The sequence below is a fragment of the Pan troglodytes genome, chromosome 2 (assembly GCF_028858775.2).
Source record: "Pan troglodytes isolate AG18354 chromosome 2, NHGRI_mPanTro3-v2.0_pri, whole genome shotgun sequence".
NCBI lineage: Eukaryota > Metazoa > Chordata > Mammalia > Primates > Hominidae > Pan > Pan troglodytes.
The window spans coordinates 53,892,053-53,918,098 of NC_086015.1; the positions used below are offsets into that span (position 1 = coordinate 53,892,053).

Here is a 26,046-nt window from a genome sequence, read left to right on the forward strand (position 1 = left end):
TTCGCCTGGATTGGACAAATCCTCGGGTGGGCGGAACTATGGGCGGGGCTTAGCGGCCCCGAGGCCGTAGAGAATCCTGGGCGGAGCGCGGTCGCTCTCAGGCGTCATCTGGGAAGACTCGACCTGCCACTTGAGAGCGCAGCATTATATCAAGGCGGGGAGCAGCGAGGCTGCCAGCTGGACCCTTTTCCAGGGCAAGGCAGCGCATTGTGGTCCCATGCCAGAGCTGGCGCGAGGCAGGCTGGGCCAAGGCAGAGAAAACCGCAGCCGCAAGGGAATAGAACAATGGTCCCGATGGATCCCTTGGGCTCTGGACAGTGATGGACCATGCGCTATGGTCTATAGTTCCCATAGACCACAATACTCTACCCTCTCAGTCCTCAGTTCCGGGCGATTCTAGAAAGATGGACACATAGGCCCCAGTCCCTCAGGTCACCCCAGGCCAACCTTGGCTTCATCCAAGTAAGATATGACTATCCTTGAGTTTGGAGACACTAGGGCCAGTACCCTGACTTTAGCTCTTAGCTCTCAGGAGGATCAGTTATGCTTGAGACTGTAGTAGGGTTGGAATTTTGGAGGCCCAGATGCTTCAAAGACTAGAGACTAACAAATCCTTTTTATTATTCCCACATCAGAGAAGTTATCTTTGAGGAGGTTATCTTTGAGGTCCTCCCAGAGAGCAGCATCCCTGGTGAGTTCACCCAGGCCCACCTGGGCTGGAGTAAGTCAACTTTTGGGTTTTTAGGCTTAGTATCTGTGGCAGTGTTACTCCCTCTACCCAGAAGAAACCCTGTGCATAGTCCCATAATATAAAGCTGATCTGCTCCAGCTGAAATAGACCCAGAGTGAGATTTCATTTGGGGCATAGGTGGAAAGCACAGGTGTTCACAGAAAGAAGGAATCAACACAGAGCAGCATAGAATCTTTGTGCATTGCTCACCCTACACCCTCTCCCTAGCTCAGGGAAGCTATCTTTGGCTATGAGCAGGGTCTGTCCTTGTGGTGGCTGGCCCAGGTAGATTCCAGCTCTATGCCTAAATCAAGAGTAAGGCTCCTCGGTCAACAGGAGTCAAAAACAGCAGCCCTTACTTGAGCTCTCAGCCCAGGGAGTATTCCTTGGTCCAAATGCAGCCCAAGACCCACTACTCACATGGATTTCTAGAGTCCAGAGGACCCCCACCACCACCACCATTGAGGAATACACTGTGGTGAGGATGATCTTCACCCTTAGCCCAAGAAATCCACAGGGCACTGTTCACTACTACTCCCGGCCACTACTTGTGAACCTGCTCCCAGCCTCTCCCCTCCCCACTGCCTTCCAGGGGCTCCTCCCCAGTAGGACAGAGGAAGCAAAGGCGAGAGGGTGGCCAGAGGCTTTGCAGGGTGATGTTTATTTGCCAGGTTCAGTAGGCACACAGTTAACCCACCGACCTTCACACACCAGAGCAGACCCACAGGCATGCAGGGAGAAGGGCAGGACCACCACGGAGTGCCGAGCAAGGGCGAGGACCAATGTGGCTGCCTATCCAGGCTGTGGTAGGGTCTGACAAAGGGCACCTGTCAGGAGCCTCCCTCAGGAAACTGGGGAGTTTAACTCTACTTCCTCATCCCAGAAAAAGCAACTCAATGTGGCTCTGAGGCACCTGGGCCTCTGATAGAAGTGAGCTGTAGAAAGAGGGAGTTCCTCTTCATTTCATTGTTGAACTGAGCAGAAAATCTGCCCCTGTAAAGGGCAAACCTCCAAATCAGATTATGAGTTATTGCCATGCAGCAAGCCCCCTAGGGTGGAGAGGACTTGTGGGCTGAGATTGTAGGGGGTGGGCATCTAGGAAGAGCAAGGAGATATCAGCCCTCCCTGTTTGGCCCAGGGTAAGGACCCAGTAAGGCTGGAACACTGGGTGCTGGGCTTGTACTCTGCCCTGCCAGGTCTCATTGCCACGTCCTAATTGTTCCTCCTTTCCCTTAGAGGCTCATGAGGTTCAGGGTACAGGGCAGCCCACTGCAGGACTCGGAAAGGCAGGAAATAACACAAATAACAGGGTCTTAGGAAGGACAAAAATGGAAGCTTCTGCCCTCCTACTCATTCTCTCCACTCCTGAGGACCTCCACAGCTAGTGAGCAGTATCCCTAGCCATGTGCCAAGTCTGGACTTAAACATACTGCCCTACCTTTCTGCATCCTCTATACCAGCCTGTATCTGCTCCTAGAGCAGCCCACACACCACAGGCACACACCTTCATGTGCAGGAGCCTAAGACCGCTGACAGGGCCTCGCTGGAGGACCAGCTCTCAGGGCAAGGCCGCCCAAGTTTAGGGCCTGGGAGAGTGTGGGACCTGCAGGGCCTGCCTAGGGGAATGGTGAGGCAAGAAGGGAAGGGGAAGGAGAGCAGGAGCCCCCTGAGTATCCCTAGAGCAGCATCCCACAAGGAACAGAAACTGGTGAAGCTAGCAAAAGACAGAAAAGCCACAAGGAATCCATGCAGGGGCTGGGGCCGGCCCTGCCACTGGCCTGCCCACCACTCACACACATACACACAGGAGACGAGACTGCTCTCCCGTGACCCCTAGTTATGCCCCACTGGGATGTGGGGGCATGGGGGAGCGAGGGCATCATGCCAGTGACTCTATGTACAGTGAGAAGCCCCTCATCCACTCTCCCACCCTCCTGCCCATCCCCCGCCCCCCCTCACCAGGCTGCCTACTCAGCTGGCCTCCTCCCTTTGAGACTCCTGGGCATAACCAGCAGCCTCTTCCCCTTTACTAGAGGGTGGAGCCTGGCCTGTGGCGCCCTCTGGGGCTGTGCTGTCCGGCTGGGCCATAGCCGGCTCAGGGGTGGCAGCTGCCTTGGTGGCCAGCGTGGCACTGCTTTGGGTGGTGGGCACAGTGCTCTCTTCTGTGGCTGGTGTGGCTCTCCCATCAGTGGCTGGAGTAGCGCTCCTGTCAGTGGCTGGGGTGACACTCCCATCAGTGGCTGGAGTGATGCTTCCATCGGTGGCTGGGGTGACACTGCCATCAGTGGCTGGGGTGGCACTTCCATCTGTGGCTGGGGTGGCACTACGGTCTGCGGGGGCCACATTATCACTCTTTGCAGCACGAGCAGCATCACCCTCAGGGGCTGAGGTAGCTCCACTCGCAGCTGCAGCTGTGGCCCCACCTGCAGCCCCGGGGGTGGCAGTGTCTGTGGCTGAGGCCGACTGGGCTGCAGCCGTGCTGGACTGCTCTGGTGCCCGGAGCCGTTTCATGAGGGTGGTCACTCGGACAGCCTTCTGAAAGGAGCACAGTGGAGAAAGGCTAAGGGTGAGGCTTGCTGGATCCATTGCTTGGCAGTGACCAAACCAAACTCCTTCCATAGTACCCCCGGCCACCTCCATCCACCCTAGGGCCAAGTACTCAGCTGCTCAGCACTCCTACTTAAGGTAATCACAGTGGCTACACCCACACCTGATGGCCTGAGAAAAGCTTGTGTGTGGCTGCAGGGGTGTGATGCAGGCAAGAAACTGAGTGCCAGAAGCAATACTTGGGATAGAGCCAAGAAGGGAGTTATCCAAGCTTTACCTTCCACTTGGCCCTGGCAAAGTTCTTTTCAATCTGGGCACAGACACCATCCTTGATGTTCTTATCAGAAGCAGCATTGCCAGAAATCCTGGAAAGGGTGCAAGTGTGTCTGGATCTGAGAGAATGAGCCTTTGTGGAGACTCTGCCCAGCCCTTCTATGTGGCATCCAGGGACTACCAGGCAGAGCCTCTGGGCTGCCCTGAGCTCTAGGTACCTGCACCCCTTCTAGGCCTCAAAGATGGGGCTGCTGGGTGTGAGGGGGACCCTGGCCTCTCCCACCCTCCCCTGGACCCTGCTCACCACTCATGGGAGATGGCCTCTTCTGCAGTGATCCGCTGGTCTTGCTCCACCTCCATCAGCCTTGTGACCAAGTCTTTGGCTGTGGACAAAACCAAGGAGGGGATAGTCATGGGCACCCCATCTCAATGTCTAGAGGTGATAAATGGGCTGGGGGACAGAAGCAGAATACCACAGAGGAAGATGAGAGCAGGACACCCTCCCCACTCCCTTGCGTTCTACCAAGTGCTGGGCAGGCACCTCCTCACCTGCCTGCGAAATATCATCCCAATATGGAGAGTCAAACTCATAGTCACCAGCCAGGATCTTGCGGAAGAGATTCTTATCATGGTTCTCATAATCATCTTCTTCCACCTCCTCATAGAAAGGTGGGTTGCCTGAAAGCCTGCATGGGGGAAGGGTCACACAGAAAGGCCACAGACACATGCCCCCACCCCATCTGACTGCAAGCCTGCTTGTCCATCTGTCCACTCACAGGATGTACATGATGACTCCAATGGCCCAGCAGTCCACAGGGCGTCCATACCGCTGCCGGCCTACCACTTCTGGGGCTACAAACACAGCGCCCATCTGCTGGTCAGTATCAGGCCTAGCCAGGTCCAGTACCATCCACACCAGCTTCCTGAGATGAGCACATTTTCCCCCTGCCCAGAGCAGCTCCCTGAAGGCTGCCCCCCATTATCCCCCTGCCCCTGCCCCACCCCCTGCTTGCCCAGATACTCGGGGGTCCCACAGGGCTCCTTGATGAGGCCATTTTCTAGCTTAGCCAGATGGAAGTCACTGATGACAATCTTCGAGTTCTTCAGCCGGTTGTAGTAAACCAGGTTCTCCAGCTGTGGTGTGAGAATAGCATGTGGGTGAGCAGAAGACACCATGAGGACCTTGGAGGCTAGACAAAGGCCCTGAGGTGCTGCCCACCCCAGCACCAGCCCAGCTGCCAACTGGCCCTTTGACTCTGGCTCTGCCCTCACCTTGAGATTCCTGTGCACGATCTTGAGTGAGTGCAAATAGGCCACGGCCTCCAGGACTTGCCGTACCACGTTGCTTGTGTCTCGCTCCGAGTAGTAGCCCTGGTCCAGGATCCAGTCAAACACCTCCCTCCCCGTGGCCCTGAGGGACACCAGCCCCTGAGCCTGGCGTGGGCAGAATCAGGGGTAGGGCAGGAGCACTTGGGTGAGCTGCCTACGCCAGGCAGCTGGCTGAGCAAGGCACAGGGACCTGGGACGCCAAGGGTCCAGAAAGGGGGTTTCCTTAGCTGCAGAGGGTGGGACAGGTGAAAGCCCTGGGCGCTGGGGAATCTTGGGTCCCCAGACCCACACTCACAGCTCCAGGAAGATAAAGTACTCCTTGCGGGTCACAAACACATCCACCAGCTGTAGGATGTTGGGATGCTTCACCCTGGCGACAGGGAGGGGAGCCAGTAGTTAGGGCTGGATGAACCCCTGGGAGAGGCTGTGGTCGCCACAGTGGCCACAGCAGACTAATTGGCCAGAGGCTGGGACTGCCTGAGGCCACTTGCCCTCTAAGCCGTTCCCTGCTGCCTCCCACCCCGCCCCAATCCCAGGCCTCAAACTCACATCTTGAGGATGCCTATCTCGTTCTTGGCAGCTTTCCGCACCTTGCGGCCGTCCCGCTTCTGGAACTTCTTGCAGGTGTGCAGCTTGCCTGTCGTCTTGTCCTTGGCCCGGAAGATTTCACAGAACTCCTCACTGCAGCCGACAGGCACCCACTCAGGCCTGGCCTTAGCATCAGCTGCACTCCACTGCCACTTCCCTAGCCCCTGCTCACCAGCCCACCCAGCCTTGCCTGACAGGCCCAGCACTCACGTCTTGATGACCTGTCCCAAATCATATCTGTCAGTCACCTCCGATGGCTGGTTATAGTTCTTCTTGTCGCCCAGAGTCACACACCCAAACGGCATTGCCAGGCTCTAACCTGCGGGCACAATGGGGTCTGGCTTAGCTGTACTACTCTCCACTTCCCCACAACATAGGGGCTGCTTTTGGGAGACCCCAACCTGGCTCAGGCCAAGCTAGGGGCAGAGACCATACCAGGAGGGGCTAGAGGATAGGCAGGCTTAGATCCTACCCCTGCTTTTCTGGCTAGACATCCAGCTACTCAGCTTGGCTGCCTGAACTGCAACAGCCTACATATGAAAAAATGTATTAAACTGATACATAAGGGAATAGTTTTGTATTCTATACATTTAAAAAAAGGCTTATCAAACAGTTTATTTAAATTTCAGCTATTTTACAGATGAAGGGGGCTATAACCACCCACCCACCTGCTAGTCATCTCTGAAGGTCTAGAGCTAACAAGTGTTAGTGGATATATGAAGAACGTGAGCACTGCTAGGAGAGGGCAAACTCCCCTTTGTAAAGCAGTTTGGTAAAACCACTAAAGTCAAACAAACATACCCTATGAACCAGCAATTGCACTCCTAAATACGTGCCTACAGAAGTGCACATATTCGTGCATCAGGACAGTCATACAATGCTCATAGTAGCCATATAAATAATCGCCAAAAATTGAAAACAGACCAAATACCACCACCAACAGGATGTATCGTGGTAGAGTCACACAATGGAATATTATATAGCAATGGAAACAAAGGAGCTACAGCTATACCCAACCACCTGGTGACTCTTACACAGTGTTAAGTGCAAAAAGACACAAAAGAATACATATAGTATGAGTCTATTGATAGAGTTCAAACAGGCAGAACAAACCCGTACGGGGGATACAAACACAGCAGTAGAGCTATAAAGAAAAGCTAGGAAATAAGCAGAGTCAGATAATGGTCCCTTCTAAGAGAAAAGGAGGGGTTATGATTGATTCAGGACACATGGGGGGATTCTGGAAGACCTATTTCTTTTCTTTTCTTTCTTTCTTTCTTTTTTTAGAGACAAGTCTCACTATGTTGCCCAGGCTGGAGTGCAGTGGCTATTCATGGGCACAAGCCCACTACTGATCAGCACAGGAGTTTTGACCTGCTTCGTCTCTGACCTTGGTTGCTTCACCCCTCCTTTAGGCAACCTGATGAGCTCTAGCTCCCAGGAAGTCACCATACTAATGCCAAACTTAGTGTAGACACCCAACTGGCATAGCGCACTGCAGCCCAGAGCTCCTGAACTCAAACGATCCTCCCACCGCAGCTGGGATTACAGGCACCCGCACCATGCCCAGCTGTTCTGTCACCCAGGCTGGAATGCAGTGGCACGATCACAGCTCATTCCAGCCTCAACCTCCTGGGCTCAAGCGATCCTCCCACCTCAGCCTCCCGAGTAGCTAGGACTGGACCATAGGTGCACACCACCACAACTGGCTAATTTTTAAAAATTTTTTTGTAGATACAGGATTTCATTATGTTGCCCAGGCTGTTCTTGAACTCCTGGGCTCAAGCGATCCTCCCACCTCAGCTTCCCAAAGTGCTGGGATTACAGGCATGAGCCACCACACCTGGCTTGGGTAAATTTTTTAAAGTTTACATACTGATGTACCCTCACAAACTCTTTTCTGGAAGAATACTGAAGGAAATAAGAGTTCTCTCCTGGGCAAAGAATTGGATGTCAAAAAGGCAGACATATCTTTTGTTTACTAATTTTCTGTGCGAATTTTTACTATTTTACTATAATGGCTTCGATGAATTTAGTAAATACTGCACTCAGGCACAGTGCTTGGGGGATTCCTCAGAGGGATAATCTGGGTGGAGAGGCAAGGTAAAGCTTTGGAGGCAGCATTAGGACTCGGTAGGAAAAGATTTGCCAGGAGGTATGCAGGTGTACTGGTCAGGAAGAGCAAAACAAGCCTGATCCTGGTCCCAGCTTTCGGCTCTGCATATGCATTCATGCCCACTGGGGCCCACAGGGGACCTGGGCTGTCAGGTCCAGGTGCAAGACCCCCAAACAGAACAGATATAGCTGGCTCAGTGAGCGCTAGGCACTTTTTCCACCTGGGGCACGGTGTCCCACAGGTCTGCAATCTGCCTATTACAGCCCAATCCTCATCTGTAGTGCTAGGGGGGCTGACTCCAGTGTCCAAAGGAAAAGGCACTCATAGCCCATGCTCAAAGCTGGGGGTGGGGGGTTAGTGACTAGACCTTCACAGATCTGACGCCAGGGTGTGCCTCCATAATACCTGGTCAGTGTGACACTGGGGCTACAGCAAGCTCTGCACTGAGGCTGCGCTGAAATTGCTCTGCCTCTGCTGACTGTGCATGTTTTCCCTCCATGCCAATTAGCACTTGCTGTGTGCAGGGCCTGAGCTAGGGCCTGGGGGTACCTAGATGCTCCCCGACCTGAAGGCACTCACAGCCTCAAGGTAGTGGAGAAGGGAGGAGGCAAAGGAGGCAGCTTGGCAAGATGAACTCTGCCAGCCAAAGTCAAAGACCAGGACCCAAACAAGCCCCATGGCCAACCCTGGCTGCTACTTGCTTCCTCCCAGGCAGAAGCCAGCCACCAGGCTGTGATTCCCAGGAGTCACAGCCCTGGAAATTCTCCCTCAGATTTGCCTTCAGCATTAGGGAACAAACTCTATCATTCCTTCATCTGGGTTGCTTGGGCTCAGGGAATACAAATGCATTTCATCAGCGTTATTCCAGACAGGGTTTAAGCCGTCTTGCGAGGCACAGCAGAGACAAAGGAGAGGCTTTGAAGATCGTCACTGACTGCATGTCTGCCACCATGGGCACAACCCTGCACTCCTCCACTGGGGAGAAGCATGTGGCCAGAATCCCATCCTCACAGCTGAGAGCAGAGGCATAGCCAGTTACCATTGCCGGCTACACATTTTCACACCATAACAGCTGCGGGAGGGGGCCTGCAACAGTCATCTCAGTCTGAGGGCCGTGTACTGGGCAGGAGGATGGTACCTTAGCCTGCAGTCTCCCAAGAAGGCTGGGAGGGACCTGTGCCCCAGCTCTGTTGCTTTGCTTACACCATTCCCTCTGGCAAGAGTGCCCTTCCCCCAAAAGCCTCCCGTCAGATTCCTATTTGTCACAGCAGAGTTATTTATAACATTAAAAAAAATTCAGCAACTACCTAAATGTCCAACCACAGGTGACTCGCCAGCTCAACTGTGTCCACTCAATGGTAGGAAGTGTGGGCACTGGCAAGAGCTCTGCCCACCTTGGCTTTCCTGTGGAGCAGCTGCCACATGAGCGAGGTGCTGAGAGCAGAACTGAATCTCTTCTTTCATTGTGATTTCTGACATTATAAGGTGGTTTGTGCAACACAATGTCCAAAACAATCCTGATGCTCGAAGGCCAGACTCAAAATGGCCCTTTTCTGAGATACCTTCCACAACCTCCATGCCCCACCCCCCACCCCACTCCAACAGCTCCCAGCTTTGCCAGTGTGGCGTGGGTGGGAGGTTTTGTGCATGCCTGTCCCTGATCCTGGCCCCAGCTTTCGGCTCTGCATATGCATTCGTGCCCACTGGGGTCCAGGGCTGGTCATGGGGGTCTGTCCCATGAAAGGCACAGAAAACTGGGCCTCCACCCCATAATGTCAGCCTGGAGCCATGTCCTGAAGCCTCAAGGCTGAGATGGGAACAGATCTGTCTCCCCTGCCCCCTACTATGGCTGCCCAAATTTCAGCCAGTCACTCCTCCTCCTCCTCCTCCTCCTCCTCACCAGTCTAACTATACTGGCTTGGGGCCCTGGACTTGGCCCCAGGGCAAAGAGAGGAGAAAGAGGGGCCTGGCTTTCAATTAGCACCTTGGTTCCCTCTGCCCACACCCACTCCACCATCTGCTATCCACTGTTGCTCCCTGGGAGGCTTCGGGTGTGTGCACCAAGCCCTGGGCACCTGCTTGCAACAAAGGAGACCTGGGAGGAACAGCCAAGGGACAGCTCTCAGAAAGAGAGGAGGCCAAGTGGAAGGGGTTTGTATTTTTCACCCCCATGGCCCAGACCCAACACCCAACAATGGAGAGCTCTCCTCTCAGCAACACAGGATCTGAGCTCTTCCTCAGGTACACTTAGGCCATGGAAGGGCACGGGAGCTCCACAGCAGCCATTTCCCTGGAGACATGGCTCCCTCCACTCTCTGCAGAGGAACTGAACAGTATGCACTACGGGCTGCCCAAAGGGAGCTTGTGGGGAGTGCAGGCCCTAGTGCCGCCATTGCCCTCCAGCTGGCTCTCATGGAGCCTGAGAGCCAAGCACTCCCCAGTTATGGCCTGCTCCCAGGGCCTGACCACTGGACTCAGGGAATTGAGCCTCCAGCAATCCTGAGGGGTCCTCTATTGGTGCCCTGGTGATAAATGGTCCCCCAGGGACTCTGCTGCATCTTTAGGTAAGTCTGGCCCAGGGAAAGCCCAAACGGGACAAAGGCCAAGAGGTCCGGAGGCCCCACATTGGGGTCCTGTCCCCTCCTCCGCTGAGATCATCCTGGTTCAGGCCCTACCTTTCATAGACATAAACAGAGTTTCCTGCTACCTTGGTCCCCTGCCACGTGGGGCTCCAGAGCTTGCAGTAAATCTAGGGAGGCCAGGAGGGGCCCAAGAGGCCTCCAGCTGCCTCCCAACAACTGTAGGCAACACCTCCTAATTTAGTGGCAGCTGTGAACACCAGCCTGCAGGCACCCCCTCCTCTCTGCTGCTCTACTCTCTCACGGGCTGGGGCTGGGTTTCCTGCTGCAATGAACATGCTGAAGCCCAAGCCCTGCTTAACTCACAGCTGAGGTGTCACCCACAGGACCAGGGGAGCTGAAGACCTCCCTCAAGGTCTGTTAAGAACAAGGGCCAAGCTTCTAGACCACCATCCAATTGCCTCAGGGGACCGGTCAAGGGGCTGCCCTGACTGAGCCTCCGGCTCGAGCTAAATCATGGTAGAAGTTCCTACAGCTGAATTTTGCCCATCTAATGAGGGAGTATTGTGGGGAGGTCTCTCCAGTTTTGGGGGTGGGCATGCAGTCCAGTGCTACATCCCGAAAGTTTAGCTGTCAACATGCAGGCAAAGCCAAAGGCCAGCTGTCTCCTCCCAAGCACTTGGGGTCCAAATCTCTGAACCCCTGAAGGAGAATCCACTGGAGGCTCTGCTTCCCTGTGGGTGGAGGAGGGGAAATGCAGAGGAAGGCACTAGAGTAAAGGGTTGCTATGGTGATGGAAGTTTTAAAACAAGGGGAGGGGGAGGGGAGATGTGTTGGTCAGGTCCCTTCTTCAAGAATTTCCTGAGACTTTAGCCTGGCTGCTTCTTCAAGGTTCTGTGACCCAGGTCCCCATCAAGAAAGGGGAGGTGGGGAGATGGAGAGAATTTAGAAAAAAGAGAATGGGGCAGAGACACAGACAAAGACAGAACCTGTGATGGAAGAGGAGCAAGGAGATGACAAAGTAAAAGGGACACAGGCACAAAGGGCAGGAAAGGGGAGGTGGACAGGAGTTCTGAAGGGGGCGGATGGGTGCCCAGCAGAGCCCTAAGGCCTCCATGGCGATGTGCTCTAAATCCCTGGGCCAGGAGCTATCCATGGTACTGGGACCTTCGAGACTGCACCCTCCTGTATCCCCCAAACATACACTGAACTTGGTGTAGGAGGCACAGCCAAAAGGAGGCCAGCTCCTTGGAGCATGTTGGTGGGGAGGAGGCCAGCTGCTGCAGCCCCCCAGTCAGGACAGTTCCCAGCCCGTCTCTCTGCCATCACGGCAGCTTAGGTAAAGCAGGTCCAACATGTTGAAGGCAGACGCATAGGGGTATGGAAATGAGGCTCGGATGCCTGGCTGCTTCCCTTTATAGTCCCTCTTCTCAGTTGGCCCAGCTGTACTTAGACCCTCCCAGCCAACCCCTCCCCCATCTGCTATCCTTTCCAGGCTTTGGGTCCCCAGAGCCCCTCTTACAGCTCTGCTTAATTCCCTCTCACCAACCCCCAACAGCAGATCCTGCCATGAGTGCCAGAAACGGCACCACAAGCAACCCAGAAACAGGATAACCACACAGCCCTTCCCCTCCCCATGCCTCAGTTTCCCCTAATGGAAACCATGGAATCTGGCCTTCTCCCAGGGCAGAGGACTGCTTGCCTGCCTGTGAATGGTGGCCAGGGCATGGGGCTGGAGAGTAGGGCCATCAGAGATATGTGAACAGCCAGCCTAGGAGGGCACCTGAAGGGTCCACACCAAATATTAGAAAAGGGAGACCCTTGCCCCACCCTGGAAACCAACCTGACTCTGAGTGGAGACACCAGTTCCCCAGTTGAGGAAACTGAGGCTCAGAAGTCGCTGGAGCTGCCAGGAATCAACTCTGAGGGTGGGGGAGGGCACCAGGTCTCTAAAGGTAGTCCTGGGGGCTCAAAGCCTGGACTTGGGGGTAAGGGGAGTACAGCACAGGGACTGGACTACTGCAGACTCTGAGCTTTTAGTGTGGGACAGAGGGCCCTGATCCTTAGGAAGGAACGTGGTGGAGCAGGATCTGCCTGGGAGGTGCGGACAAAAGCAATTTGGCAGAGCTATGCGGGGAGGGGGCTGGGGCTCAAGAGCCCAGGGTCTCTGCCAGACAGTACAAGCTGGGGAAGGCAGAAGCTCACGCTGTCACTATCCCAGCCACCTCCAGCCAGGGGCCCTGCTCCCCACCGTGGTGCCACCCTGACCCCTTTCCCAAGTGCTGCTGGCTCGCCCCCGCTGGCACAGCAACACACATGCGGAAAGCACACGTGTGAGCACCAAGCCCCGCACCTCCCAGCAGGAACATGTGCGCCCCCACCCCCACCGTGCACGTGGGTCCATGCACTGGACCCCCAGCTGGCACCCAGGTGAAGGCTTGGAAGCTGAATTTTGGCTGGGGGGCTGCTGGTCCCCAGGGGCTTGGAGCTTCCTCCCCCACCCCGCGGCAGCCCCGCCCAGCCCCCTCCGGGTTGTCGCCCATAAAGAACTCTCCGTTGTCATGGAAATTAGTGACTGCTAAGCAGGAGGGAAGGGGCCCGGGGACAGTTGGGAGGGGCTGGAGGCGGCTCTGGGAACGGGGAGGGACGGCTCAGCTCTCGGCCCCTATCCTCACGGGGGACCACGAATCTTCGAGGGTTAATCTTTTCACAATTCCGAGCCGCAGAAGCTTCCCCCCAGAACCCCCAAGCCGTCCGAGGTAATGGGGAACTTTAGCCCGACCCCGCACTCCCTCCCCCAAATCTGCAAAGCCCGCGCGCTCTGACCCCGCCAGGACCTCGAGCCCTCGCCGCGCCCCCGCGCACTCTGCATCCCGAACCTCGAGCCAGGGAAACAATCCCCCAAGGCCCCACAACCTGCGTTCGGGAAGCGCCCCCAGCCCGGCCCGCCCCGCACCTGCAGCGCCGGTTGGTCACAGGGAGGAAGTGATCGCGGGCTCAGCGGGGCGCCGAGGGCTCCGGGGACGGCGGGCAGAATCCGCTCCGAGCACGCGGGGCAGACGCGGCGCCAGATGCAGCCGCTTCGGCTAGCGAACCTCCAGCATCGCCAGCCGCTTGCCGGCACCGGATTCGCACCCCGGGCCGGGGGCGGGCTGGGGGCGGGGCCTCCCAACCGGCCCCGCCCCGACCCTGGCGGAGCCTTAAGGGCAGAATCCCACTGGAGAGCAGGAGCGCGCGGGATGGCAGCGGTGCTGGTGAGCACTGGCCTGCTTAGCCCTGGCCAAGGTTCTCAATGGCTCCCTTAGGCCCTCAGCCTGGGGCCGGAGGAGGCCTCCTATGCCCAATGTAAGGGGTGGTGAGTGGAGAGTTGGGGGAAAGCCTGAGTCCTGGAGCTGCATAGGATCGCTTGCCAGTCATTAGTCTCTAGGGAACGGGGCTTTGCCCAGCTCCCCGAACCCGACCCAAAAGGCAGGACCAACTTAGAAAAACCAGATGGGCAGTCGGGCTAGGGCAGGCTCCCCTAGCTAGGAGCAGTAAACACACAGAGGTGTGTGTTTGCAGGTAGTCAGTGTGGCATCCTCTAGCATCCCCTAGCTACGCATCCCCTAGCTAGGAGCAGTAAACACACAGAGGTGTGTGTTTGCAGGTAGTCAGTGTGAAAACAGTGAGGGCCCTAGACTGTAGTAGCAAAGTCTCCTATCCCACCCCATCCCCAACTCCTGCAAGGCCAGAGTCTTTCCCAAACATAAGTACCAGCAAGGGTGGCGGCACAGTCAGCCCCTTCCTGTGTGGCACCAAATTTCCCAAACTATAAAAGTCACCTGTGACATGGTGTGGCCTCTGCTTTCTTTTCAGTCTAATCACTGTCAAACACTTCATGAGTTGTATCACTCTAGTGGCCTGGCCTGGGATATGGGGACACAGGAGAACTGTGGCACCAAGGTATCCCACCTGGCCTGGGTGCTAATCAGAGGGAGGAGGCTCAGAACCACCAGGAGGAAGCTTTAAAGGAAGTCCTTGGCCATTTCTCTGTCCCTTGTCAGTGAGGCTCACGGACCCAAAGCCTGACCCACACCCCTCACAAGCCCTGAGGACCATCCTAAGGCCAGTATCTGAAGACCAGACTCAGGCCTCTCAGTGTCTGGAGCTGGGTTTTATCCCACCTCACTCCTCCCAGTGAGCCTCCTGACCCTGCTGTGGGAGAGGGAGTTGGGGTCATCCCCAAACCCTCAGCCATCTTAAGGCTGCCCTGCATGGCCACCCATGGCTGATGACAGGAGGGACTGTCCAAGTCCAGAAGCTGGGGCTGGGGCTCAGACTGAAGGCTAGCTTAGGAAATGACCGCCTCAAACAAGGTTCCTCAAAATTTTCCTCCAGAGGGGGTACTGAGCCCTTCACCTTCCTCCCTGGCTTGGTGTTACCTCCTCTAGGCCAGGCTGGTGCCACTTCTGGGGTCCCTGGGCTCTGAGTGGTCTCGGGTTATGGGACCCACCCCACCACTGGGTAGGAATCTCCTGGCAGGCTGGGTATCTGCAAGGCAGAACCCGTTTCTCATCTCAGTATGCTCGGCTGATGTCTGCAGAATGAATGAATGGCCTGGCACTGAGTCCTTCCTGCCATCTGCCCACTATTATTGAAACAATGGGTCTCTGAGTTTTATGGTGTAGCCAAGCTGTAGCTTGCTGACCCCACACATGCCACATACATGTTTTCTGTCTTTCCTGAGGGTCATGGCTATCCAGGCATGGGGGTCAATGAGAAGCTGGAATGGGGATTTTTAGGCAGGGGAAGGGGTGGCTCCTTAGCGCCCTGCCTGCTGCTGGCAGTACTCCACCTCTTCTTGGTCCTAAGCACGCTCTGTGCATGTGGGTGAGAGCACGTGGCAGGGTGTGTGTGCACACGTGTACGTGTTGTGTATGCTCTCTTTTGCCGAGGGAGATGCAACAGCACAGTGTACGCAGTGGTGCCCAGGGGCACGTGTGTCTGCATTCTTTGTGCACCCAGGCATGCTTGCTGGCACGTGTGTGTGGACGCTGTAGCTGGTCCCTGGAGTTATCAGTCCCCTTCCTGCCTGACACAAGTCTCAGGATTGTGGAGGCTGAATCAGACTTTGAGAGCTGGACATGGGAAGGGGGCTGGACCATGTCCAGCGGTGGGCAGGGTCTGTGCTGACCCTACATCATTGGCTGTTTTCAGGCTCCCCACCAGAGCAGCCCCTTGATCTCTGGTGTATGTGAAGATAGACAAGTCTTTGCCATTTGCGGAGGGCAATCTGAAGACAAGAACCCAGGGCTAGGATTGAGCCATGGCTTATCCCTCAGCCCCTAGACAGGAAGGCACAGGCAGGGTAGGACCGGCTTCAATGTTTTGGCTTCAACCTCCAGCTGCCTTTCAGGCAGGAGATAGTAACATCAGCTGAATGCCATCCTCTTAGCTCTTCCAGGGCAGGGACGGGACCAATGCTGAGCTTTGTTCTTACTTCCACTATTCAAAGCCAGACGGGGTCAGGGGACATGATTTCTCACCACTCCACTGGCCAGAGTGATGGCAGGAGGCCCTTTAGCACAGACCAGAGTTTGGAACAAGAGCAGAGGCAATCCAGATTAGCATTGCCTAGTAGCCTTTATGAGGACCCTCCTAAGGAGGCCTGTACCCTGAAGATAGGGGCTGCCTGGGTTGGGAGGCTGAGGAGGAGAAGAGGGCCCAAGTTCGTAGTTCTGGCTCCCATCAAAGCTAGAAAGTCAGAGGGGCAGAATAAGGTGCGAGCCGCAGTATCCACAGAGCTTCATCCCCCAGCTCAGGTTGGGCCTCCTACCCAGGATCCAGGACTTATCTGTGCCCCCCAACTCCCAGCCCTAGGGTGCCAAAGGCCGGCACTCCTATGCCCTTAGATTCTGGCTGGCTGATAGAAGCCCCTGCTAACCCAGCATAGCGCTCCAGCAAAGGTTCAGACTCTAGGAGGTACCTAGATTACCAGTGCAGCTCCCCAAGAAGCCTGAACTCTGACAGAACCCTCCCACCCCAGGCCCCCAGCCATCTTTGAAACTGCCTGACTGTTGTCCATGTTGCTTGGCTTCAGTCCCCAGAAGAGGGCCCACAATGGGGAAGGGCAAGCAGTCTTTTCCTCTGGAGCCAGGGGAGGGGGCTGCCCCCCGCCCCCCACCTTGTGACTCACTCCAGGCTGTGTGGGTTATTACATTATGTTTGAAATTGCCATGGCAACAAGCTGGCAATCAAGGGTAATTGCACTTGTCGTCAGGGCAACGGGGCAAAACCCACAGCAGCCACTGTCTGTGGTTGCCCTTGGGGTGCAGTAAAGGTCAGGCCAGATCAGAGCCAATGCCAGTCAAGGGGCTCCGGGGCTGTCTAGAAAGGGTAGGTTGCCAGGGCCCATGGAGTTCCAGAGTGCAGAGGCAGGGCATGCCTTGGGAGAGAGCCAGGGCCCCCATCCATGACCCCATGCCTGGACTCCTGCTTCTCCCACACCACCCTGTGGCTGAAACATGCCACGGTGCTTAAAGAAAGCAGAACCAGAACTTTTATATGCTCACAGCTGGTACTTATAGATAGCCCATGGGCCCTCTTCCTCATATTCCTGGCAGCTGAGCCACAGGCTCTGGAAAGAGCTCCGGGATGCCATGATGGAGCCCCCAAGCCAGGCAGCAACTGCACGGTGGGGAGACCCCAGCACAGTGGCACCAGGGCCCAGCTCCTGTCTCAGGCGCTCAGGGAAGCCACTCATGAGGGTGCTGCCACCGTCCAGTACCACATTGGCCAGTAGCTGCTCCTGCTGCTTGGCCTCCAACCGGCTGATGCTTAGGAGGGCCAGCTGTGGAAGGCCCAGCTGGTTGAGACCTATCAGATTGGGTTGGAAGAGGGCCTCAGGGCAGCAGAAGCGCTCAGGCCCCAGAGTGATAACCTGCTTGTCTGGAAGCACAAAGTCCACCTCGGCCTGCGCCTGGGTGTGGGCCCTCTCAGCTGCCACATCCATGGCCACGTAGCAGCAGGCCTCTTTCATCTGGTTGATCAGTCCTGCCTGGGGCAGTGAGTGGCCACTTCTCTGCAGCAGCTGGGCCAAGTAGTCAGTAAGGTCAGCACCAGCCACATCCAGCCGGTAGGTGTCAAGTGGGGCCAGATCCCCAGTGAGGATGGGTGCCACATAGGAAGTGCCATGGCCACTGCCCAGCACCAGTCCAGTGGTACGTCCATAAGCATAGAGCGCCAGCAGGGCCTGATGCACTGTCTGCATGGCTGGGACATGGAAATGCTCAAAGAGTATTTCAGCCACCTTTTCTCGGTTGGTGAGTGGTGAGATAGGCGAGTCGGCTACGAGCACGGACAGCTTCTCGGGCTGCACACCCAGCCTGCAATAGAACAGGTGCTGCCATAGCACCTCTAGTGCATCCCAGTCATAGACCACACCACGGTTCAGCACTGAATAGGATCCCACTTGGTTTTCAGGCACTGCATATCGTGGCTGGCCCTGGGCTGGGTGCTGCAGCAGCTGAACTCGTGAGGGTATGACACTGAGGACATGGTCCTCTCCAGCCAGTCCACATTTGGTGAATCCTGTGCCTGTATCAATCACCACGGCCGCCATGTCCTGGAAGGGTCCCAGTGAGTGGCAGCAGAGCACTGGCGACCGAACTGGCAGAGCATCCATGGTGGACACCAGTTCATAGCAGGCCCCGTGGGGCAGTTCAAGGTGTGCAACTACTGATAAGTGTGTAAGATCCTCAGCTGTCAGCTTGAATGGGGCACTCTGGGGCTCAGTGGCCACCATGGCCATGGGCAAGACCTTGCGTCCAGTGCCAGGTGTGGTAAATGTGATCAAGGGAAGCTGCTCCTCCTGGGTCCTAGGGGAGTTGCCAGGTTGCTGCTGATGCGTGATGGAGTGCTGAGTATTACTGATGCCAACCTTGTCTCTACTCATATAGATACAGGTCTCCTCAGGGGTCAGGGGCACCTGAAATACCCCTACATGAGTAGGCAGGCCTAAGGGCTCATCTTCCTGGGTGGAGACCTGGCCAGGTTCTCCAGGGTTGGGGGACCATCTTGAAAGAGTGGGCTCTTTGGTGATGGGGGGTTCTTTAGATAAAGAGGGATTCCTAGCAAGGGGTGTCTGCCCAGTGAGAGGGGGTTGATCAGTAAGGGGGTGCTCAGGTAGGGGTGGCTGTCCAGCAAGGAGGATCTGCCCAGTGAGGAGAGTCTGTCCAGCATCTTTGGCCTGAGGGTTATCAGGGTGAGCAGGAATGACCTCTTCGTGGCTGCCTATGTCTTCCTGGAGGAGGGATCTGGGCACTTCCTGGGTATCGGCTGGTGCAGCAGGCTCTGAGTTCATCCACTGCAGTTTCTTGGTCTGGACTATGGAGGCATCTGGCATCCTAGAGGGTGCCATGGAAGGGTCTAGCATCCAGATGGTATGACTAGGTTCACTTTTTTCACCATCAGGCTTGGACCAGCTAGTATTAGGGACATGGGTCAGTATCCTCTCATCAAATTGAAGGGGCATCCCCAGTGGAACAGGCCCAGTCAGCATCCCAACCCTGATGGGTGTCTCAGTACCAGGGGAGTCCCATGACTCCAGGTTGAGCCTGGCCTCCTTGGGAATCAGGGCTACCTCTCAGTAGCTGCCAGATGAGAGGCTGCAGGGCACTGGGCTGGACAGCATGGGTGTGATAGACCAAAAGATGGAGTGATTGCTGTCAGGAGACAGGATGGGTTTGGCCAACAGCTGGGTGGACAGCATATTTTCAGGGACATACATGGATGGGTGGCTGGGCATGAGGCCCACAAGCACTGCCCGTGAGCCCACAGGGTCATGGCACAGCAGCCCCATCCTGGTGCTGCCTGTGGCCATATCAAACACCAGCACACGGTCTTCCACAACTTCCTGAAGCTGGCAGGTTGGGGCACTGGAGAGGGGGATCTGCATGGCTTCCTTCGGAGACTGGAATGGGGACTGCTTGTGGCAGGTTACTTGGTAGGCAGACAGCGGCACATTAGAGCTGGTATCGTCACAGACATTGGGGAGCTGCTTCTGTGACTGAGAGCTACAGATCTCCTGGCTACTCCTCTGGGACTTGGAGATAACTGGGGGCTCTGGGCCTGGCATTGGGCTGCCTGGCCTGGAGGTAGAGACTAGAAGTTTCTTCATGGGGTTCTCAGCCTCCTCAGTTGGCACCTTCCTTCTGGTAACCTCCTTCTCCTGGGCATGGTCTGGGCGCTCTTCTAGAGTAGGCTTTGGGATGGGAGGCTGCTCTTTAGAGTGGAGATTCACTTTGTCCTGGCAAGATGCGACTATTTTGGAAGACTCCAAGACAGTTGACCACTGATTGCCACACTTCCTGAGAAGGAGGTCTTCAGATGGGCCCTTGGTGACTGCAGTGGTGTCAGTCAGGTGATCAATGGTATGGATGTCAGTTTCAACTGCAGTGGGGGTTGGGGTAACATCCAGAGCTGGAGTCGTAGCCCAAGCTGGAATTGGAGGAGTCAGTGACAGAAAAGAAGGTGTAAGTCCGGGCACGGTGGCTCACACCTATAATCCCAACACTTCGGGAGGCCAAAGCAGGTGGATCACCTGAGGTTGGGAATTTGAGACCAGCCTGACCAACATGGAGAAACCCAGTCTCTACTAAAAATACAAAACTTAGTTGGATGTGATAGCGGGCACGTGTAATCCCAGCTACTTGGGAGGCTGAGGCAGGAGAATCGCTTGAACCCAGGAGGCGGAGGTTGCAGTGAGCTGAGATCGCGCCATTGTACTCCAGCCTGGGCAACAAGAGCAAAACTCCATCTCAAAAAAAGAAAGAAAGAAATTTAAAAAAAGAATGTGTAACTAGGGCAGCAGCCTGAGCTGGACACTTACCCTGGTCCTGATCTTGGGCTAGATCCTGAGCTGGAGCCAGAAGAGCACCTTGGGCTTCGGGAGCACCATTCTCTCCTGAGAGGAGGAAGGGCAGCCACCGACTCTTCCTGCTGCCCAAGGAGGCTATCTGGTCGGAGCTGCAGGGGCCTTTGCCCCAGCCTACCAGGACCTTAGCTGGACGCTTGCCTTCCCCCAAATTCTGCACCTGAAACCGAAGGCGGCAGGGTCCACACTGGGCTATGTCACTGGTGCTGTCACTGTGCATGCACTCTAGTAAGGTCAGGGTCACATCCTCCATGATGAGATGTTGTTGGGCTCCCACAATGGGACTTGAAGATACACTAGTGGAGGAGAGTCTCGGGGCATCCTGGGAGGCCTGCTCACAGCAGCACTGGGAGCTAACCCAAGCAGGATCCTGGAGTAGCTGGCAAATGGACCCAGGGATGCAGGCCTGGGAGGCTGGGCCACAGGCACCATCAGTGATGGTCTTGGTAGACAATGACAACCCCTGCTTGAAGTATAGGGATTCTGAGCTTATCCGTGGTCCCTGAGACCCTCTGAGGCCACTCCCCAGCTGCTGGCTGCCGGCTGAGGGGTGGTCCTGGGGACCCGATGGATCAGGGCCCCCCACCTTCTTGGTGGCTTCCATAGTCCTCCTGCTCCATGCCCTAGGTGCCCTGCCCCCACTCCATTGCCATGGTGACCTTACACATCACAGCCCCCTGGGGATTGACTTGAAGATTCTGAGCAGAGGATCCACCCCCACCCCTGCTGCGCCCATCCCTAACCCTGCAGGATACTGGTCCTGGGCTTCAGGGACATGTGGCTCTGGGAAGGGGTGACATCACAGTGACCTGGGGAGTGACAGAGTGTAGGAAACCAGGGCCCCCATGCTCCTGAAGAATGGAGGCTTGCCCAGGGAACTTTAGGAAGCAGGGGGCCAGGGGACACCAGTGAAGTCAGTCAGCTGCAGGCCAGCCTCCCCTATCCTTCCCAGCCAGGTGCACATTCTGCCCAGGCTAGTCCCACAGTGAGGGCCAGGAACTGTCAGGATAAGGCCAGAGGAAAAAGGTAGGCAGGGGAGACTCTGAGGAAGCCCCTGGCACAGGACCTTTGGATGGTGTGCAAAGTCCCTTCACCACTCAACCCTGGGAGGCAGAAGTGGGTGAGGGACCCAAGCTCAGTCCCAAGCTCCCCTCCTTATGTTCCCCGGCTCCCGCTCCAGGGACAGCAGCTCCTTGGCAGTCTCTGCTGCTCCAGATGGTTCTCCTCTGCCTGTGCCTCATGGAGCCCCCTCCCCAGAGCCACATGTCCCTGAAGCCCAGGACCAGTATCCTGCAGGGGTAGGGATGGGGGTGGCAGGGGTGGGGGTGGGGCCTCTGCTCAGAATCCTCAAGTCAGAATTTCTAGCTCTTGTCACATTGTGTCAGCTTCATCTTGGCCATAATGGGGGCAGAGCTCTGGGCACAGGGCTGCACCACAGCAGCCACAGGGCTAGGCAAGTGGCAATTACAGGATGGTAAGACCACAGTGGTCTCAGGGCTAGCCCCACAGTGGGGACATAGTGGGTGGAGGACTGAGTACACAGTGGGCATAGAGCTGCATATACAGCAAGGACAAGTCAGACAACGAATTAGATGGGGCGATGCATAGGAAATATAAGCTACCAGACCAGGTGGGCAATTCCACCCTCCATTTCTTTTCTTTTTTTTTTTTTTTTTTTTGAGACAGAGTCTCGCTCTGTCACCCGGCTGGAGTGCAGTGGCGTGATCTCGGCTCACTGCAAGCTCCACCTCCCGGGTTCCCACCATTCTCCTGCCTCAGCCTCCCGAGTAGCTGGGACTACAGGCGCCCGCCACCACGCCCAGCTAATTTTTTGTATTTTTAGTAGAGACAGGGTTTCACCGTGTTAGCCAGGATGGTCTCGATCTCCTGACCTCGTGATCCGCCCGCCTCAGCCTCCCAAAGTGCTGGGATTACAGGCGTGAGCCACCGTGCCCGGCCCCATTTCTTAAATAGAGAGAAAAAAAGGGGGGCAGGGAGGAGTGGAACCTGCCTGGAGCAGCAGCCTAGGCTCAGAGCTGCCCTATAGCCACAAGGACAGGCCTAGGCAACAGTTTGGAGAGCTGCACATTGCCACAGGCCCAGGTCTGGAGGTTCTAACCTGTGGTAGGGTCAGGCCCTCCTCCTTCCCACCAGATCTGAGCTCTGGGCCTCCTCCCTCTGTCTGGCAGGGCTGTGTTCTTTCAGGCCTCAGTCTTTCCACCCAGGAAACAGGTTTGTGGACAATATAACTGTAGGTTTGTTCTCTGAAACTGTTTTCACAGAGGTTAAAAATAGTGTTTACAGTTGGCTGTGGGGTGTGAGGCTCTGTGACCAGGGACAAAAGTTAACACAAAGGTGCTGCATCTGCAGCTTGCTAACTTGGCACTGGGCACAGCCAGGCTCTGCCACATCTCAGGCCCCCTGGGCTCCCACCCCCCTTCCCTTGATGCTGCCTTTGGTTAAGAATGGGGACAGGGCCAGGTGTGGTGGCTCACGTCTGCAATCCCAATACTTTGGGAGGCCAAGACAGGAGGATTGCTTGAGCCCAGGAGTTTGAGACCAGCCTGCGCAACGAAGCGAGACCCCGTCTCTATAAAAATAATTTTTTTTTTTGAGATGGAGTCTCCCTTTGTTGCCCAGGCTAGAGTGTAATGGCACGATCTTGGCTCACTGCAACCTCTGCCTCCCAGGTTCAAGTGATTCTCCTGTCCCAGCCTCCCAGGTAGCTGGGATTACAGGCACCCGCCACCACGCCAGGCTAATTTTTGTATTTTTAGTAGAGACAGGTTTCACCGTGTTGGCCAGGCTGGTCTTGAACTCCTGACCTCAGGTGATCCCTCTGCCTCGGCCTCTCAAAGTGCTAGGATTAAAAATGATTTTTTAAAAAAAGTTAAAAAAGAGTGGAAACCGATAGCTCTGGACACCAAGGGGGAGCTGCTCATCCTCTCATGCGAACGTCCAAAGCCCAAGGGTCTGCCTGTGCATATGTGTGCCTACATTCATGTACACACATACTTGCTGCCCACTATTAATGTCATTAATCTTTGGCTTAAGCAAGCTAGTTTTCTGTTTACAACAGAGATGCTAGTAACAGCCTCTAGTGCCTGTGCAGCATTTGAGCTGGACTGTGCCTTGGAGGGTTGGAGAGGTATGGAGAGAGGTCCTGAGAGCCCCTGGCCTGTCTCACCACTGAGCCATCGTCCACCTCCTGCAGAGGTGGGGCATAATACTCCTTTCCAGAACTGTGGTCCTTTGTAAACAACTGGCCTGAGGTCTCCTGGGGGAAGGGAGCAGAACTGGCTGAAGCGTCTAGCCCATGAAAGAAGGCCCAAAGGAAGCAGCCAGGATAGAGAAGGCCCTTATTTTTATTTTCATTTTTAGAAGCAAGGTCTCACTCTGTTGCCCAGGCTGGAGTGCAGTGGCATTATCATTGCTCACTGCAGCCTTGAACTCCTGGGCTCAAGCAATCCTCACCACTCAGCCTTCTGAGTAGCTGGGATAGTGTGAGCCACCACACCTGGCTAATTTTTTTTTTTTTTTTTTAATAGAGAAGGGTTCTCATTTTGTTGCCTAGGCTGGTCTCAAACTCCTGGCTTCCTCCCACCTTGGCCTCCCAAAGTGCTGGGATTACAAGCATGGGCCACCATGTCTGGCTGCAAAGGTCCTTATAGCAAACACCCCTTATAGTAATAATAACAATAACTGATATTGATGGGGTCCTTCCTCTGTGCCAGCACAATGTGGAGCACTCACAACCCAGACTCACAGCAATTCAATGAGCTGGGCACTGTCATACCTCATTTTACAAATAAGGAAATCAAGGCAAGGAAAGAAAGGGAGAGAGGTCTGTCTCAGCTAGTGTGTAGTGGAGCCAGAATCTGAAGCCAGGCCACCAGGCTCTGGATTCATACTTCAGGATCCTGTGTTGCCACCACTGGGTGCCATGCTCAGGGCCAGGCAGTCACAGACCCTGCTGGAGGGGAGCTAAAATGACTCCATTGTGGGTTCTGCAGCAGCAAGCCCTACACCCAAGCTGGGTCCTGCATGGACCTGCTCCTCCTCCTGATAGCTTATCAGGTAGCTCAAGCCTGAGAGGAGGCCCTTCCAGGAACCTGGTGGTGCTGAGTATGGGCCAGACTGAATCCTTCGTATTCAGAATTCATAGCTGGCCAAAGCCTGCTCATCTCATCCAGCTGGGGAGAGGAGCAGCAGGGCAAATAAAGAGGCTTTCAGGCTGGGTCCCTTCTTCCCAGCCCCTAGGGATAGCGCCCCTCGGCCCCTCCCCCAACATGTTTTTAAATAGTGTCTCACCAGGAAGAAGGGCGTCCAATTCTATTTCTGAATCTGGGAAGTGAGGAGGGCCAACGTGTTTCCATGGCAACCTGGAGAGCCCCTCCCCCAGACTGAGCCCATTCCCCAGGCTGAGGGCTGTGGGGTGGGAGGGAGGTGGCAAGGAGGAGCTGGGAGGAGCTTAGTCTGTGGATGAGGCCAGATGGCGTCCCTGTGAGGGCAAGTCCTGCATGACCTTCTCCTCACACTTCACCTCACCCCTCTAGGCAGGCTTGCTAGGAAGGCCCCAACCTCTGCAGAGAGGGTCAAGGGTCAAATCACCGTGAGAAACCCTTCTCCCCTGTGGATCAGGCTGGAACCCTCCCACTTAGGAGGTCTTGAGGATAGTAGAGAGGTGGCAAGAAGGGCGTCAAGGGGAGAGGCACAGCGCCACACCCTATTAGGAGCTCTACAGCTGGCTCCCACACCTGCTTCAATACAGACCTATTTTCGGCTCCCTTGTGTTCTCAGGAGGCAGCTAGCTTTGTCAAGCCCCTGGCCTTGCACCCGTCCGGTCTGCCTGCCTTCTACTGCATTGGGAAGGGTCTGGACATCTCCAAAAAGCTAGGATCAGAAAGAGCCTTAAAGGACTCCCAGTGCAGCCCTTCACTTGATAATGGAGCAAAAAGGGAGGCATGTTTCCCCACGGGTTCGCACACCAGCCACTGTCCAGGGGTTCATACATCAGCCCTTCTACCCCAGAGGTGACAGATGGGTAGCATTTAGATCTGCAGAGGGAGGGCATTCCCCTCCCTCTTGAGCACAGCTCAAGCAAAGGCAGGCTTCTGAACAGACTCAAAAGTATCTTGATTCAACCCTCTCTTGGTGCCGATGGGAAGCTGAGGCCCCCCAAGGAGGAAGGAATGCACTCTTGGTCTCCTAGCTCTATGGCCCACACTCCTTACCTTCCTCTCCTTACCTTCCTCCCTGGAGCTATCCAAGTGACCTGTGAACCCTAGACCTAGACCTCCTGCTTCCCTGACATTTCTCCTGGCCAGGATACACCCATTCCACAGAGGCAGGACTATGATTAAAGGAGCTGGCACCTCCTGCTCCATGGCCCCCCTGTCTGACCCCAGAGGAAGACAGGAAGTACCAGAGAACCCCAGCCTTAGGGGAACCTTAGGCAGGGTGAGGGGAGATAATCCACTCCTATTCTGAAATGTGGAAGGCAGAACCCACTAGTACTAGCAGGATATGGCTTCTGAGCTCTAAGGCACAGGGAAATTTAAATAACAGATGTTTAAACAACCTTCCCTGCAAGCCGGCAGTGCAGTGACCCCTCTGCTGTGATGTGTTGCAGCTTAAAAATAGCCCACAATGAACTGCTCTGAGCCCCAATTGACTCGAGCTTACGTAACTCTGCGTGAAAGGTGGCCAGCCGCATCAGCCCAGAGGGAAGGCAACAGCACAGCCGCCCTGACTGCTGCCCACAGCTGTCTTAGGGGCTGGGAGAGCTCCTCACCCTCCCTGGGAACGGCCCCCACATCCAGAAGCCAGCAAAAGTGGAGGCAAAGGTGGTACTGCCAAAAGCACACATGGCTTCTTGACTGCTGAGCAGAGCTGACCTCTAGTCACGCCTGCAGAGGGAATGTGAGCAGAGCTGCCCTCCTTCAGGGTTCCTATGGAACCCAGGTCCGGT

At 55.7% G+C, this 26,046-nt stretch overlaps 2 protein-coding genes across 3 annotated transcripts; both read right to left on the minus strand.

The window, feature by feature from the left end:
* Positions 1–1,372: 1,372 nt before the first annotated feature.
* On the minus strand, positions 1,373–13,305 carry CAMKV (CaM kinase like vesicle associated). Of its 2 annotated transcripts, XM_009445511.4 has the most exons (12): positions 13,119–13,305; positions 5,678–5,786; positions 5,429–5,560; positions 5,175–5,249; positions 4,823–4,961; positions 4,564–4,684; positions 4,327–4,402; positions 4,100–4,236; positions 3,855–3,933; positions 3,555–3,642; positions 3,154–3,265; positions 1,373–3,060 (listed from the first exon to the last, which is right to left on the minus strand). In XM_009445511.4, exons 2-12 carry the CDS (start codon positions 5,770–5,772, stop codon positions 2,702–2,704), a joined length of 1,413 nt encoding a protein of 470 aa, XP_009443786.1. In that variant the 5' UTR covers positions 5,773–5,786; positions 13,119–13,305; the 3' UTR covers positions 1,373–2,701. The 2 variants fall into 2 exon arrangements, with proteins under 2 accessions (XP_009443786.1, XP_003309921.1); XM_003309873.6 differs by having other exon boundaries at positions 1,373–3,265.
* Positions 13,306–16,677: 3,372 nt separating this feature from the next.
* ACTL11 (actin like 11) lies at positions 16,678–20,860 on the minus strand. The gene is made up of 2 exons (XM_009445512.4): positions 20,031–20,860; positions 16,678–19,639 (listed from the first exon to the last, which is right to left on the minus strand). Exon 2 carries the CDS (start codon positions 18,699–18,701, stop codon positions 16,710–16,712), a length of 1,992 nt encoding a protein of 663 aa, XP_009443787.4. The 5' UTR covers positions 18,702–19,639; positions 20,031–20,860; the 3' UTR covers positions 16,678–16,709.
* Between the last annotated feature and the right edge of the window lie 5,186 nt (positions 20,861–26,046).